At 40.5% G+C, this 17804-nt stretch overlaps 1 protein-coding gene across 2 annotated transcripts in view; it reads right to left on the bottom strand.

Annotated features, from left to right (window-relative positions):
* The window catches only part of sbf1 (SET binding factor 1), a 197680-nt gene that overhangs the window by 103007 nt on the left and 76869 nt on the right, over positions 1-17804 (bottom strand). For both annotated transcript variants that reach the window (XM_072241664.1, XM_072241665.1), the window contains exons 2-5: positions 15801-15886; positions 10762-10899; positions 10013-10123; positions 5893-6003 (exon numbers count right to left, since the gene is read on the bottom strand). In XM_072241664.1, coding sequence (XP_072097765.1) covers positions 5893-6003; positions 10013-10123; positions 10762-10899; positions 15801-15886 — 446 coding nt within the window. The remainder of the gene's footprint in view (positions 1-5892; positions 6004-10012; positions 10124-10761; positions 10900-15800; positions 15887-17804) is intronic.

Raw genomic sequence — 17804 nt, 5'->3', positions numbered from 1 at the left:
TATGCTCCACGTGCCTGGATGAATGCAATTTGAACAACACTGAAGGTGGTCAACACCGTACAGGACATAACAACCCATCCTCAACAATAGTCATTACCACCCTTGTAAAGTTGGAACAATTTGTACTAATACACACAAAATACTGGAGGAACTCAGCAGGCAAGGCAACATTTAGGGATTCATCTTCGAATCTGGATGAGTATACTGCAGTTGCTACCAACGTCATTAAAACCTGTGTAAATGAGTGTGTGCCTACAAAGACTTGCTGTACATACCCAAACCAAAAGCCATGAATGACCCAGGAGGTTCATCATCTACTGAGGGCTAGATTGACAGCATTTAGGTCTGGTGACCCAGAACTGTACAAGAAAACCAGGTATGACTTGGGGAGGGGCATTTCAAGAGCGAAGAAACAATTCCGAGTAAGATTGGAGGCAACATCAGATGCACTTCAACTCTGGCAGGGTTTGCAGGACATTACTTCCTACAAAGCAAAACCCAACATCATGAATGGCACTGATGCTTCACTCCCAGACAAGGGAGTGAGAATATAACTACAGCTGTGAAGATCCCTGTTGAATTTTGTGATCCTGCAATCTGTGTCTTGGAAACCAAAGTTAGGCTGTCTCGCAAGGTGGCAGTCCCCGATGGAGTACCTGTTAAGGCTCTGAAAACTTGTGCTAACTAAACTGACGGGAGTATTCAAGGACATTTTCAACCTCTCACTGCTATGGTCAGAAGTTCCCATCTCCTTCAAAATGGCAACAATTATACCAGTGCCCAAGAAGAGTAGTGTGAATTGCCTTAATGACCATCATCCAGTAGCACTCACATCTACAATAATGAAATGTTTTGAGGTTGGTTATGGCTAGATTCAACTCCTGCATCAACAAGGACCTGGACCCACTGCAATTTGCCTATCACCACAATAGGTCTATGGTAGATGCAATCTCAATGGCTCTACATACAGCATTAGATCACCTGGATGATACAAATACCTATGTCAGGATGCTGTTCATTGACTATAGCTCAGCACTTAACACCATCATTCCCATGTTCCTGATCAATAAGCTACAGAACCTAGGCCTCTGTATTTCCCTCTGCCATTGGATCCTTGACTTCCTAATGAAGACCACAATCTGTGCGGATTGGTAATAATATCTCCTCCTTGCTAACAATCAACACTGACGCATCCCAGAGGTGTGTACTTAGCCCACTGCTCTACTCTCTATATATCCATGACTGTGTGGCTAAGTATAGTTCAAATGCCATCTATAAATTTCCTGATGACACAACCACTGTTGGTAATGTTATGATGGAAATGAGAGGGCATACAAGAGCAAGATATACCAGTTAGTCAGTGGTGTCGCAGCAACAACCTTGCACTCAACGTCAGTAAGACAAAACAGCAGATTGCAGACTTCAGGAAAGGAAAGACGAGGGAAGCGAATCAATCCTCAGCGAGGGATCAGAAGTGGAGAGAGCAAACAATTTCAAGTTCCTGGGTGTCAAGATCTCTGAGGATCTAACCTGGTCCGAACATATTGACATATTGATGTCACTATAAAGAAGGCAAGACAGCGGCTATATTTCATTAGGAGTTTGAAGAGATTTTGTTTGTCACCTAAAACACTCTAAAACATCTATAGATGTACTGTGGAGAGCATTTTGACAGGCTGCATCACTGTCTGGTATGGGGGGGTGGGGGGGAGAGAGAAAGAGGCTACTTCACAGGACCGAAAGAAGATTTAAAATTAGTCAGCTCCATCTTGGGTACTAGCCTCTGCAGTATCCAGGACATCTTCAAGGAGTGGAGCCTCAGAAAGGCAGCATTTATTATAAAGGACCCCCACCAAACATTACATGCCCTCTTCTCATTGTTACTATCAGGAAGGAGGCACAGAAGCCTGAAGGCACACACTCAGCAATTCAGGAACAGCTTCTTCCCCTCTGCCATTAGATTCCTAAATGGACATTAGACCCATGAACACTACTTCATTTTGTTTTTATATATTATTGTTTTTGTAGTCTTTTTAACTATTTAATATACAGGTGTCCCCCGCCTTTCAAACGTTCGCTTTACGAAACCTTCACTGTTACAAAAGACCTACATTAGTTACCTGTTTTCATTAACAGAAGGTGTTTTCACTGTTACGAAAAAAAGGCAGCACGCGATAAAAGGCAGCACACGCCCAGGCAGCCAAGCTCCTCCCCTGGAACTACATTCTAGCTGGCATTGGTTAAACACGTGTCTGTGAGCCTCCGTTTGCAAGATGAGTTTTAAGGTATCGGAAAAGCCTAAAAGAACTTGTAAGGGTGTTACACTTAGCGTAAAACTAGACATAATTAAGCATTTCGATCGTGGTGAATGAAGTAAGGACAAAGTGAGTTTAGCTTGTGGAAGTTGACGAAGATGATGTTGAAGAGGTTTTGGCATCTCATGACCAAGAACTGATTAATGAAGAGCTGATGCAATTGGAAGAGGAAAGGATAACAATCGAAACCCAATGCAGTAGCGAAGGGACCGAAAGTGAACGCGAAGCAACTGCATGAGATTTTCGCTGCAATAATAAAGTATGACTTTAATTTTGAAAGGGTACGTAGCTTTAGGGCGTATTTGCAAGATGCTTCCAGTGCTTACAAAGAACTGTATGATAGAAAAATGCGCGAGGCTAAGCAGTCAGGCATACTATCATTTTTCAAGCCTTCCACATCAGCCACAGCAGACGACGAACCTCGACCTTCGACATTGAGGCAGGCAGACATAGAAGAAGATGACCTGCCTGCCCTGATGGAAACAGACGACGATGAGATGGCACCCCAGTGTCCCACCACCCCAACCCCCAGGCCGCAGACCGATACATTGCCGCGGAGAATGCAGCGGTAGCTGGGACGCACCCAGCACGTCTTTAAGAAAAAAACCGAAATAAACAAGCTAATTAATTATGTGCCGGGCGGCACCTAATTAATTAACTTGTTTATTTCGGCTTTTTTCTTAAAGATGTGCTGGCTGTGTCCCGGCTACCGCTGCACCCCTGCACCACCCCAACTTCCGACGACTCAGCCTAACACACCACCATCAGTGCGCTGTCTTCCCAATTCTGGCAAGTGATACTACACTGTAATACATTATTTCTACTTTATATAGGCTGTGTATTTTTATGTGTTATTTGGTATGATTTGGCAGCTTCATAGCTTGAAGGTTACTGGAGAGTGTTTCTGCCCTGAGCGCTAGCGTGAGATTATCACTACGGAGAACAGTGTGGCAATGATTGTAGAAAAGTATTTCTACTTTATATAGGCTTTATATAGGCTGTGTATTTATCACATCTTTCCTGCTTTTACTATATGTTACTGTTATTTTAGGTTTTATGTGTTATCTGGCAGGTTATTTTTTTGGGTCTGCGAACGCTCACAAATTTTTCCCATATAAATAACTGGTAATTGCTTCTTCACTTTACGACATTCCGGCTTACGAACCGTTTCATCGGAACACTCTACCTTCGGATGGCGGGGGAAACCTGTACATATATACTTAATATAATTGATATACTTTTTTCCCTTTTGTATTCTAATGTATTGTATTGTACTGCTGCCGCTAAGTTAACAAATTTCACTGAAGCAGCTTGCCAAGATTCCTTCATCAGCATCTTCTAAACCCACAACCTCCACGAGCTGGAAGGATAAGGAAAGCCAAAACATGGAAACATCATTACTTGGAAGGTGCTCTCAAAACCACAAACCATCTTAACTTGGAAATACATCACCATTTCTTCACCTTTGCTGGGTCAAAATCCTGGAATTCACTACCTAATAACATTAGGTGTATAGCCACATCTCAAGGACTGCAAAGGTTCAAAAGTTAGCTCACCACCACCTTTTCAATTGCAATTAGTGATAGCCAAATAAATTCTGGCTCAGTTTACGAAGGCCACATCAGCCGAATGAATAAAAAAAACATTCCTTTTCATGATTGGTATTCTGCTGTTCTGCTTGCTATTTTTTTCTACCCCTTCAGATAATTATTCAGTTAGAATTGGATCTGCCATTACTACTACCTTTTGCAATCTACTCAAAGGTCAGAGTTCAAAGTAAATTTATTATCTAAGTATATATATGCCACCATTTTCAACTGTCATTTTTTTACGGCATACTCAGTAATTTCAAGACACTTTCACATCGCCTTGTCTCCTGAAAGTGTTAAAACCCTTCCGGCCGTGTAGTTACAGAGATAAAACAATGGTATGTTTATCAGGTTTGAAGGGGCTGAAAGAAGAAGGGTGAGCTTCAAGGACAGTGGGATTACACAGGGAATAATAAAGGTGGTAAGAAACCATAGGAGCAATGGAATAACTGGTCAGATCATTTAAAGAAAAGGGGACTGATAGGCAGAGTGATAATTCAACTGGAGTAGAACATTGACACTTGGAGCAAAGGATGGGATTGGATTCGGAGAAATATTGAAGAACACAATGAGCAACTGAAAGTGGAACTGGTCTAAGTAGGATGTCGGCAATTCCACTGGTACAGATGTGAGGTGCCAAATGCTCATATTTATGTCCTGATGTTTTCTGTTTGAATCATGATTTCAACTTTTACAATTTGAAGTCAGCTTCCAAATGCTAATAAATTTGAAAGAGGATGAAATGGGCAGACATACAATGGTAAATCTTTAGCATACAGCAGGCTAATTCAAATTGTTTGATGGGGAACCTCCCCACCTTCACTTTCAACAACGAGCAACATGAAAAGCAGAGGATAAATGTTCAAAACCCTTTCCTCAATCTAAAAGGTATTTTACTATGCTGTTTATTAAATAGAACACTTAATGAGGGAGGGCACATAACTTTCCTCAGTCTGCCCTGGACAATCTGTATAATACTCTGCATGATACTCATGCATGACTCAGCTATTTAGCAACTCCAGCCACTATGTTTTCAGGAACCAGAACAGTAAGCATTTATTGTCCAACCCCAATCACACAAGAATATGTGATACTGAGTCATATCTTTGAACCATAGATATACTGTATATCTGCCGTAGGTATTCCACAATGCTACTGGGGAAGGTAAAGACCTAACTTTGACAAAGAAGCGGTGATATAGTTTCAGGATGGTGTCTGGCTTGGAGGACCTTGATGTTCCATATATCATAATTTATGGTGTAGCATTCACTGTTTTAAGAGGTGCTGTCACAGTAGCCAAGATGAGTAACTGCAGTGCACATTGTAAATGGCTCACACTGTTATGTCAGAAGTGGATGGGATAGCAGTCATGCAGGCTGTTTTGTCCTGGGAGATGTTGAGCCTCTTCACTACCATTGAAGCTGCACTCATCCTAGCGGAAAGTATTTAATCACAATCCTGACTTTCCTTTTGTAGATGATGGAAAGGCTTTGAGGTATCAGTTAAACACTCACAGATTACTCAACTCCTGACCTGTTCCAGCGGCCAAACTACATATTTTTGGTCAATGGCAACTCCCAATAGGTTGATGGTGGGGTACTTGTTGTTTGTCCAAGAAAGAAAATGAAATCACCAATCATTCCATTCTATAACTTGCTTCTGGAATAAGTTCTCAGAACAACAGCACACAGATACTCAATCCTGGTGCATTCAAGCGTTCCAAACATGATCTGAACTTCTCAGCAAAGGAAATCCAAATGGAATCTACAACTGCACAGAATTATCTTCTTGCAAAATTGAAGCCCCAGTCTGTTCTTCTTATGATAGTCACTCATCTTTATTTAAATGAAAAAGACAGTCAACATATGCCTTCACTAATTTCACCAAAGTAGTTATCGATAATTCAACACAGTTCTGGAAAAAAGTCATTACATCGGAAACTGAACTAAAACTGAGAATGAAAAAAAAACATGCTCAGACTGACTGACCTGGGATCCTCCTGTGATGGGAACGATGCAAGTCAGCAGGTTCCCAACCACCTTCTCCAATGGAAAATCCAGACAGTCAATGTAAATGGTGTAGATTAGACCCAGGCAATTCTGCATGAGAGACAGAGGAGAAAGAAAGAGAAACAACTGGAGATAAATCACTTATATTTTCTATTACACATAGCAGTAAGTTAAAATACAAAGATGCTTGAAATACTCAAATCAGGCAGTGACTGCAGCCATAAACAAAGGTAATTTTTTCAGTATAATTCAGGACATTTCAGATGTTTTTTGTAAATTATATAGACCTGGTTTTGCTTTTTTCAAGGATGACACCTGGAGAGTCAGTATTGCAACAGACTGCTGACTACTCTTGCTACACAGCCAACAGTGACAAAAGGAAAGACAGCTGTTACTCTGGTCCTTAAGCTGCTTATACAATAGATTGCAGGACTCAGACTGCCCTCCTTCCCCTGCTTGTACAGGAAATGTTAAATAAGCAATGGAAGCTATATAAAGGTGTTCACATGTAATGTCACCCAAACAGGAATGGCCACAACTTAACAACTGCAGTCACAGACTCCTCCCAGAGAAACAACAATGCAGGAGAATGGTCTCAATCCTATTGAAAACCAAGCACTGGCCCTGTTTTTCGTCCCCAAGATAATGATGTGAATCACTGTAGTTTGAAGATTGGATCAATTCCTGCCAAGATCAATCTATAAAGTCTGGATTCCTGCTGGTCTCTAGCTGTAAGTCAGACTAACATTTGTTCAAGTATGCCAACTATAGCAAAGGCTTGTCTGGAATACCCCAAGAGGACCACAACCTTGTTGTAGGGTTTGGAGGCTTGCGTGCCTCAATGACCCGGACAGCTGGAGTCAGGGGCTTGTGATTTGACTCCTGGTAGGATCACCCATACCAAACAGGTCAAAGGGTAGAGGCCAGACTAAGAGTGGTGCACTGCTCCTCCAGGTTCAGAGGTTCAGCTCAGGAGTAACAACCCTGACTGGTCAAAAAAAACCAGAAAAGCAATGAAAACTTTCATTGCTGCCCTTAATGCCAGCGCCATAACAGGCAGACAAAAAAAAAATCTCTGGAATGCTAAAACAAGAGATTCTGCAGATGCTGGAAATCCAGAGCAACACCCACAAAATGCTGGAGGGACTCAGCAGCTTAGAGAGCATCTATGGTAAGAAACAAACAGTCGATATTTCAGGCTGACACTCTTCATCAGGACAGAGGTGATAGTAAATAATACTATATATCTTATCGTAAGATAATACTATATCAGAACTATGAGATACAAACTACAGATGTGGTAAGGCAGCTTCCACTGTGGTCTTCAAGAGGGAATTGGATAAATACATGGTTGAAAAAATTTGCGAGTCTGTAGAGCATGAGCTGGTAGATGGACCTCGAGAGCTGCACTGGTAGAGAGCTGATGCACGCTCAACAAGCCAAATACTGGCCCCTGTGGGGTAACCAAGTATAACTTGTTGTACTCAGTTCCATCTCAGTACATCACTTAATTCCTCCAGGGCCTCCAATTTATCACAATCTTTGTCTGATAAGAAACCACAAACGAGTTGCAATTATCACTCATAAACTTTGGCAAAACTGATGCCAATGCTTTTGGTCACCCCTGAAAACTTTGTACATACATTACCACTTCTGTATTTCTTCCACATCACCATCTGAGATGGAACAGAGTTTGTAATCTTAATGAAACTTGTTCCCAAGCAAGCTTTTGACTTGAAATCTTTCATCACTATAAGACTGCCTATTGTCACTGCAAACTTCTTTGGTCACGCTCAGTTATCTCTGGCTGTAACAGTTCCATACGTCCAGAGTAAACCTGATCGATTGCTCAAGTTTTCAGCTAAAATTCAAAATTCTGTTTGTACTCTGGTTCTCAACCTTCAAGCAATACTCCTAAATCCACTTAAGTGCAAATGCAAATGTAAAATTCTTACTACATTGAAACACAAAGCTTCTTTGCCTTCTTCTCATCTTTTCTGGTATGTCTTTATGAGCTCTTCAAATTTTAGGGTTCTCACATTCCTATAATGGCCAATCAATTAGTTAGCTGAAACCAAGCTTTGGAATTTTCAACCCCCAATCAACTCAATAATCTCCTTGTGCCACCGGATTCTCAATTTCCTCACTTGCAGACTCCAGTCAGTTTGGATTGGCTAAAACATCACCTCCATGATCTCCATCATCACAGGTGCTCCACAAGGCTGTGTGCTTACTCGCTTTATACTTATGCCCGTGTGGCTAAACACAGCTCCAATGATATATTCAAGTTTGCTGACTACACCACTGTCGTAGGCCAAATCAAAGGTGGTGACAAATCAGAATATAGGAGGGAAATTGAAAATCTGGCTGAGTGCTGCAATAAACATATCCTCTTTCCCAATGTCAGCAAGACCAAGGAACCAATTACTGACTTCAGGATGAGGAATCCAAAGGTGAGCCAGTCCTCTGAGGTTCAGAGGTGGGGGGTCAGCAACTTTAAATTCCTCAGTGTTATTATTTCAGAGGACCTGTCCTGGGTCCAGCATGCAAGTACAATTATGAAGAAAGCACGGCAGCACCTCTATTTCCTTAGCAGCTTGTAAAGATTCGGCATGACACCTAAAACCTTGACAAATTTCCATAGATGCGCAGTGGAGTATATTTTGACAGGCTGCATCACAGCCTGGTATGGAAACACCAATGCCCTTGAATTGAAAATGCTACAAAAAGTAGTGAATATGGCCCAGTCCATCACGGGTAAAGCCTTCCCCACCACTGCATACATCTACACAAAGCACTTTTGCAGAAAAGTACCATCCATCATCAGGGACCGCAACCACCTAACACATGCTCTTTTCATGCTGCTGCCATCAGAAAGGTGATACAGGAGCTTCAAGACTCAAAACACTAGATTCAGGAAGAATTATTACCCTTCAAACATTAGGCTCTTGAACCAAAGGGGATAACTTCACTCAGCTTCACTTGTCCCATCATTGAAATGTTCTGACAAACTATGGACTAATTTTCAAGCACTTTTCAGCTCACATTCATATTTATTGTTTATTTATTGTATATGGAGGACAGGTTTATGGAGGAATCTAAGGTGGGGGCTTATATGGGAGGCAGGGTTTGAGGGTCGGCACAACATTGTGGGCCGAAAGGCCTGTACTGTGCTATACTATTCTATGTTCTATGTTATTATTTCTTTTCTTTTTATATGTGCACAGTTCGTTGTCTTTTGCACATTGGTTGAATGCCAAGTTAGTGCATTCTTTCATTGATTATATTATGGTTATTATATTATTATGGACTTTATTATGGATTTAATGAGTATGCCCGCAAGGAAATGAATTTCAGGGTCGTACATGGTGACATATCTGCACTTTGATAATAAGGTTACTTTGAATTCTAAACTTCTCCAGCACCGGTCATCATTAAAACCAACCTACATTCAACAATTTCACATCAGCCATTCTGGTACCTAGTTTTTCTTTCCCCGCTCTTTCTTCCGGTAACTTCAGTTTTTATTTCCTTCTATTTATCCCAGATGCACATTTTGTAATTTATTCACCGTTACTATCCTTTTCAGCTATCATCACTACCACCACAGTCTTTCACAATCTTGACCCTATCACAAACCTTTGTTCTGTAGAACCATCCCAACAATGTTCCTTTTTTTGCAACTCAAAACTTACTTCCAACTTTTCCCATTTTTGATGGAAGTTAATTACCTTAAAATGTTAGCTCTATTTCTTGACCATATATGCTATGGGATCTGCTGAGAATTTCCACCATTTTCTATTATTACTCAAAGTAATTAATTTTGGAGTGCTTTTGAAATTTGTTCATTTATGCTTCCCTGATATGCTTTGAGAAGTTTGTTTTTTTTAAAAACATTAACAATCTAGGCTAGTCATGTGATGATTTTATGATAATAAATCATTATGCTGTATGTGAGACTCTGCATTGCTAAATGACCATTTGTTCCATGACATTTTTGTATGACTAAATAATGACATGTACAATTATTTATATACTTCATAGTTTCCACTAAGTTAAATAAAAATGCACGGTTTCTTGTCATCCATGCAGTTCTTACCCTGAACACCTCCGTGTAGTCCAACTGTGAAACCAGAACCAGACTTTTTGGGGCAAATAACTGTGGAGTCTGAAATTTTGAGTCCTCTTCAGTGTAATTTCCATGATTTTGCTGAGGTTTTAGAGAAAAACATTAAGCAGACCTCAGTGAAAAATACAGTGTAACATATGCAAATGCTCCAGTAAATCAAGACCCCAGCCAATAATTGCAGGCAAGAAGCCCAATACATGAATAAGAATACAGTTACTTATTCAAGGAGCGGGGGGAGGGGTGGCATTTAAGCATGTTTTATGTGACTGGTTATCCAGGTCAGCTGGGATCTAATGTAATGAGAACACAATGAACTGCAAATACTGTTCAACAATCTGTTGGAGACCTCAACAGGTCAAGCAACATCTGTTGAAAGAAAGGAACTGACAATGTTTTGGGTTGAAACACCATTTTGCCTTTCTTCAACTTCCTCCACTCTTACATTCCTCTGAGTTATTGCTGCTTCTCAAACATCTATTCAGTCAATCATCTGTAGCATTGTCTTTAGATGCCCAAGGACATCAATTATGAATCCTCACTCCACAGCTCTTGGCTTTTTCTTCTCAAACTCTCCAGAAAACAAGCTACTCTGACAAGGGCATCTGATAACTGCATTAAGATTTCAAACAGATCACTGTTGCTCACATGAAACACTGTGGGACATTACTGCCACATTAAAAATGTTAATTAAACAGAGGTTACTATAGTAATTTAAATACCTGTGAACTCTCAACTGCTTCCCAAAAGGTGAAACATGCACAATAATGTCTCTCTGAGTTGATATCTGTTAAAACTGCAACAAAGAAGTTTGGAGATTTCCTTTCAAGAACCAGCTGCCATCCACCAGGTTGACAAAACTGCAAGAGGTGATCAGAGAAAATGAAGAATTTACATACAAATCTTCCAATGTGAGGTTATAACAACATCTGTTATCCAATCATTAAGTACTTACACACATGGAAATCCCAGTATCATACACACTCCTGTAGACTGCAAGACTGGCTGAATCAAATGAGGGTGAGGACTGAGGCAACCATACAAAACTTTTTAACATTTACTTAGGCAGAACCTTTTTAAGTGTTTAAAATGTCTTCGCCTTAAACCTCAATGTCACAGTAGGGAAAATAAACACTCGTGTTTACCTTCTTACTCTAAACTTTCAGATCCTTCAGTGACATTTTCAGTCCCTCTATGAGCAAGCCAATTCTGAATTCAACCAATTCATATGGATTCCATGCACCTTAAAGTTCTGGATGAGCCTCCCCATGAGGGACATTGTCAAATGCGATACTAAAATTTGGCAGGTGACTGCGTGGCTGAAGAACTGGTGCAGGGGGCAGGGGTTTTGATTTATGGATATTAGGATCTGTTCTGGGGAAGGTACGATCTGTACAAAAGGGACAGGTTGCACCTGAACCCAAGGGGGTCCAATATGCTTGCAGACAGGTTGGCAAGAATTGTTTGAGTGGATTGAAACTAATTTGGCAGGGGCATTGGCACCGGAGTGATAGTGCTGAAGATGAGGTAGTTGGTTAACAAACAGCAGCAACGTGTAGTGAGGCTCGTAGCAAGGAGAGGCTGATGATAGGGCAAAATTGCAGTCAACAGCATAAGTTGCAATGTAAAAGATGGACAAAATTGAAAAAGGTGAATATAGGACTAAAGCTGTTATATTTGAATGTGCGTAGTATATGGAAAAAGGTAGATGAGCTTGTGGCACAGTTACAGATTGGCATATATGATGTTGTATGCATTACTGAATCATGCCTGAAAGAAGATTATAGCTAGGAGCTAAAAGTCCAAGGATACACATTTATCGAAGGACAGGCAGGAAGGCAAAGAGGGTGGAGTTGCTCTTTTGGTAAAAATTGAAATCAAATCATTAGAAAAAGATAACACAGGAAAGTGTTGAATCATTATGGATAGAGCCAAAGAATAGCAAGGATATTTTAGACCCTGATGGGAGTTATATACAGATCCCCTAAGTGTAACAAGGATGTGGTCTACAAATTACAAATGGACATAGAGAATGCTTGCCAAAAGGCAAAAAGTTGCAACAGTCATGGGGGATTTCAATATGCAGGTAGATAGGGAAAATCAGGTTGGTGCTGGATTCCAAGAGGGGAATTTCTAGAATGCCTCCGAGATGGCCTTTTAGAGCAGCTCATGGTTGAGCCCACTAGGGGATCAGATAGAAACATAGAAAACCTACAGCACAATACAAGCCCTTCGGCCCACAATGCTGTGCCAAACATGTACTTACTTAGAAATTACCTAGGGTTACCCACAGCCCTCAATTTTTCTAAGCTCTATGTACCTATCCAGGAGTCTCTTGAAAGACCCTATCATATCCGCCTCCACCACTGCTGCCGGCAACCCATTCCACGCACTCACCACTCTGTGTAAAACAACTTACCCCTGACATCTCCTCTATACCTACTTCCAAGCAGCTTAAAACTGTGCCCTCTCATGTTAGTCATAGATGTTCAGGATTGGGTGCTGTGCATTGAATTGGAATAGATTAGAGAGCTTAAGGTAAAATGACCCTCTGGGGAAAGTGATCACAATGTGATAGAATTCACCCTGAAAACTGAGAAAGAGAAGCTGAAGTCATATGCATCAATACTGAGTAAAGGTAATTTCAGAGGCATGAGAAAACAGTTGGCCAGAAATGACTGGAAAAGAATACTGGCAAGGATGATGGCAAAGCAGCAATGGCTGGAATTTCTGGAAGCAATTCAAAAGACACAGGACATATACACATCTCAAAGAGGAAGTAGTATTCTAAAGGCAGGATGACACTACTGTGGCTAACAAGAGAAGTCAAAACTAATGGGAAGTTAGAGGATTGAGAAGCTTTTAAAAACCAACAGAAGGCAACTAAAAAAGTCATTAAGGTCAAGATGGAATATGAAAGTAAGCTAGCCAATAATATTAAAGAGGATACCAGAACTTCCTTCACATACATAAAGTGTAAATGAGAGGTGAGAGTGGATATCGGACCGCTGGAAAACGATGATAGATAGGTAGCAATGGGGGGAACAAAGAAATGGCGGACAAACTGATTAAGTATTTTGTATCAGTCTTCACTGTGGAAGACGTGAGTAGTATGGTGGAAGTTCTAGGTGTCAGGCAGCATGAAGTGTGTGAAGTTACCATAACTAAAGAGAAGGTTCTTGGGAAACTGAAAGGTATTAAGGTAGATAAGTCACCTGGGCCAGATGGTGTACACCCAGGGTTCTGAAAGTGGTGGCTGAAGAGATTGTGGAGGCATTAGTAATGATCTTTCAAGAATCAACAGATTGTGGAAAGGTTTCTATTGACTGGAAAATTGCAAATGTCACTCCGCGCTTCAAGAAGGGAGGGAGGCAGAAGAATGGAAATTATAGGCCAGTTAGTCTGGCCTCAGTGGTTGGGGAGACGTTGAGATCGATTACTAAGGTTATGGTTTCGGGGTACTTGGAGTCACATGATAGAATAAGCTATAATCAGCATGGTTTTCTCAAGGGAAAATCTTTCCTGACTAATTTGTTGGGATTCTTTGAAAAATAACAAGCAGGATAGACAAAGGAGAATCAGTTGATGTTGTGCACTTGTATTTTCAGAAGGCCTTTGACAAGGTGCCACACGAGGCTGCTTAACAAGCTACAAGCCCATGGTATTACAGGAAAGATTCTAGCATGGATAAAGCTGTGGCTGATTGGCAGGAGGCAAAGAGTGGGAATAAAGGGAGCTTTTTCTGTTTGGCTACCAGTGACTAGTGGCGATCCACAGGGGTCTGTGTTGGGACCAATTCTTTTTACGTTATATGTCAGATTTAGATGATGGAATTGATGGCTTTGTTGCAAAGTTTATAGACAATACAAAGATATGTGGAGGAGCAGGTAGTTTTGAGGAAGTAGATAGGCTACAGGAGGACAGATTAGAATCTGCAAAGATAGTGACAAATGGAATATAGTGTCAGGAAATGTATGGTCATACACTATGGTAGAAGAAGTGAAGAGGGTGACTTAATTGAAACGTATCAAATAGTGAAAGGCCTTGATAGAGTGGATGTGGAGAGGATGTTTCCAATGGTGGAAGAATGCAAGACCAGAGAACACAGCAACGAAATAAAGGGGCAACCATCTAGAAAGGTGATGAGGAGGAATTTCTTTAGCCAGAGAGTAGTGAATCTATGGAATTCATTGCCACAGGCAGCTGTGGCAGCCTGCTTTATGTATATTTAAGACAGAGGTTGACAATTCCTCAATTGATCAGGGCATCAAGGAATACGGGAGGAAGGCAGGAGATTGGGGCTGAGATGAAAATGGATTAACTATGATGAAATGGCGGGACAGACTCAATGGGCCAAATGGCCTAATTTTGCTCCTATATCTTATGATCTTATATCTTAAAATCAATATAGAAACATCCACAGCTCTATCTTCATCAATCACCCTCTTCACTTCCTTGAAAAACTCAGTCAAGTTAGTAAGACATGATTTGCCCCGCATAGAGCCTCATTTGGCCAAGCAGAACTTTCCCACATTAGGCCAGGTATTTCTAATTGCTCATAAGTCCCATCACTAAGCATCTTCCCCAGTAACTTCCCTAACAATGAAGTGAGACTCACTGGTTTTCATTTTTCAAGAGGGAATAAGGACATGACATTAGCTACTCACCAGTCCCCTCGTATCTCACCTGGGACTAGAGGGGATCTCCATTCTCACCTCTTGCCTCTCTCAATAACCTAGGGGTATACCTATCAGGCTATGCAGACACATCTCCTTAATGTTCTTTAAGAACCTCACACTACCATCATCTTTTTAAAAATCTCAAAACATGCTATCAAATTAGCACTTTCTGCACTGATCTCCCCGTCCTCCATGTCCTTTACATCAGTATTTACCAAGGAAAAGTACTCATTTAGGACCTCACCTGTACACTCTGCCTCCATGCACATGTTCCCTTCCTTTGCACTTGAATAGTCCTACCCATTCCCTAAATATATTTAAGTAGAGAATGCCTTCGGATTCTCTCTATTCCTATTTGCTAAGGACTTTCCATGGCCCCTCCTGGCTCTCCAAATTTCCTTCCCGAGTTATTTTCTAGCTTCTTTATAATGCTCATGGGCTCCATTTCTGATTTTAGTTTCTGAAACTTTACATAAGCTTTCTTTTTTCTTCTTGACTGAATTCACCATCTTTCTTGGCATAATTTAACATTTTTGTCCTTTCTTCTTGCTGGAACATACCTGTCCTGTACTCTGTGTAGTTGGTCTTTATATACCCACCACATGTCAGATTTGGACATGCCCAAAAACAGCTGTTCCCAATTAATTCGCCCTACTTCCTGCCTAACACACTCATAATGCCTAGCATCCTGACAATGCCTAGCCAAACCTGACACTTAAAGTTCATGCTCAATACTCTCCTCTTGACTAGCATCTTCCTGCTCCTGGCACCCGTCTCTCTCTTTAGCTGCCAACTACGTTAGCCCAGAGCCCAAAAGCCAAATGGTCACTGAATGCACCCATCCACAAGAGCAATCTTGCCAAGTAAAGGGCCTGCCCTCCCTAAAAGTGCACTGTGACACCTTAGTCCCCATTGCGTATGCCTAATGTAATATCTGCCCGAGTGTCTAAACCTGCAGAGAGATTGCATGCTTGTGCACACGAATGCGTGCGAGTGTGTGAAGAGCAGAGAGAGACAAACTAAAGGATTAAATACCTACTTTCAAAAGGTAAAGACTAACAATATTTATAGCAGGGACTAACCAATTGAATGCCCTCTGGAAAGGGATTGTCTTCCCATTCCTTTTCAGGAAAGCGCTGGAGAATCCGTCCCTGACCATCACCACTCCCTGTAAAGGAACAAAAATCCATATTAATGACTCGGATCACAACACAGTAAACTAGATTAAACAGCTTATACTGTATCAGTCCATCGGTCTGGTCTAAGTGTTTCCCATGAGCAAGTGTAGTACTTCATAATGCAATGAAGAACGTCTTGGGTGTAAAGACAAGACATTATTTTCACAAGAACTGTGTGGTTGCCAATTCTACTAATAGCATCATGGACAAGTTACAACTGTCATAAAGAAATTGTCAAAAACAAGGTTACGAAAGCCTATCCTACATGTTGGCTCTTTCATTACCTCCAATATTTTATAAAGCAAATCAATGGGAACTCGCCTAATACTTCTGACATAGTGAGGTCTATTTTCATTGACATATGACCTTTCCATACATTGAAGTTCAATTACAAAAAGAATGGAGAGTGCTCTTCAGCAGTCAGCTCACTTAGCTCTACAATCACAATTCACAGACATTACATACTAATTAGACATACACGGCATCAAATCACTTGAACAACCAATGAATGTAATGCATACAAATCAGCCAAAGATCCAACTACTCACTTTAGTCCTAGATAAATGCACCAAGCCAAAAAAATCACACCATAAGCAAACATGACATTTAAAGTCATATTAATGAAAAGATACTAGCCTTTCCTATACTCATACATCTTCAAAGATGAACAATTATAATTGCTATTTATCTTCAACATTCTGCAAATGAATTTTCATTTTTTTCAAAAGATGGCAAGCTGTAGCTTTGACAAAAGTAGCAGACATGTGGAATGAGTTGCTGAAGGAAATGGTAGAGGCAGGTGCAATTGCAAAGTTTAAAAGACATTTGGGCATCTACATGGATATAAAGGGTTTAGAATGATATGGATCAAATGCAGACAAATGGGACTAGTATAAGTTGGGCCAAAGGATCCATTTCCATGTTGTATAACTATTATAAGGAAAGTGGTAGATCACATACACGGAACACGAGAACACACAATTCTGGGAACAACCGTACTGTATTTCAGCGGTTTGACTTGCCAACTGTTCAAAGCACAAGCCTCACGCAGCAACTTTTCACTTTACCCAATATGATTTACTTCATCATTTATCTGGATAGCCTGTTCCAGATTAATCATTTTATATAAAACAAAAAAAACTAAATAGACGATTTAGCTTTTTTGTGCAAATGAAACACTTGTATAGACTTCACTAACAAAAGATCAGCCTTATATGGGCCCAAATTAAACAAATCACATAATGAACGCAAGCCCAACCTTGAACCTTGGCATGCTCACATCTTCAGGGAAAAGCTTACAAAATTTTTTTCACGACTCTTGCCAATATGGAATTAAACAAACAGCTATGAAGTCTTAATCCTAATGATCACTACAGAACATTCTAGGTATATAGGGTGCAGTACCAGGAACATTCCATTGAGTGACAAAGTTTAAGGTTGCACATACTGGGTTAATTAGCTTTCAAACACACATTTAGTAAAACCATACCACATTCAAAGAGCTCAAATAAACTTTACAAAATTATAATGACCTTGTCTAATGGTCTGCTCAATATTAATTATACAGAGCTTCAATAATTCTTTCAGATTTGTAACTATGAACAGCAATCTATTATCCTAATAGAGACTGGTGGTGTTGCATGGGTGAAGGAGCGTGCCTAAATATTAACCTGTTAGAACATATTTAGAAGAGCACTAATGCAAGTAATTTACCTTGGAGAAATCAAACTCCAGATATGAATTAAATTCAAATAAAAGGCCTTGAATTCCTTAACGCCATGATCCTACCAATAACACCTCCAATGGCAAGAGCAACAGATTTGCTCCTGCATTTCAGGGGAAAAATTTGACAAAGACCACCCAGGCAGAGGTCGGCAAATCCAAAAGGTGGTAATATCAAACCTTTAC

Source organism: Mobula birostris, chromosome 23, assembly GCF_030028105.1.
Source record: "Mobula birostris isolate sMobBir1 chromosome 23, sMobBir1.hap1, whole genome shotgun sequence".
NCBI lineage: Eukaryota > Metazoa > Chordata > Chondrichthyes > Myliobatiformes > Myliobatidae > Mobula > Mobula birostris.
The sequence above is the reverse complement of the archived record's forward strand: the minus strand, read 5'-3'. Positions and strand labels throughout refer to the sequence as shown.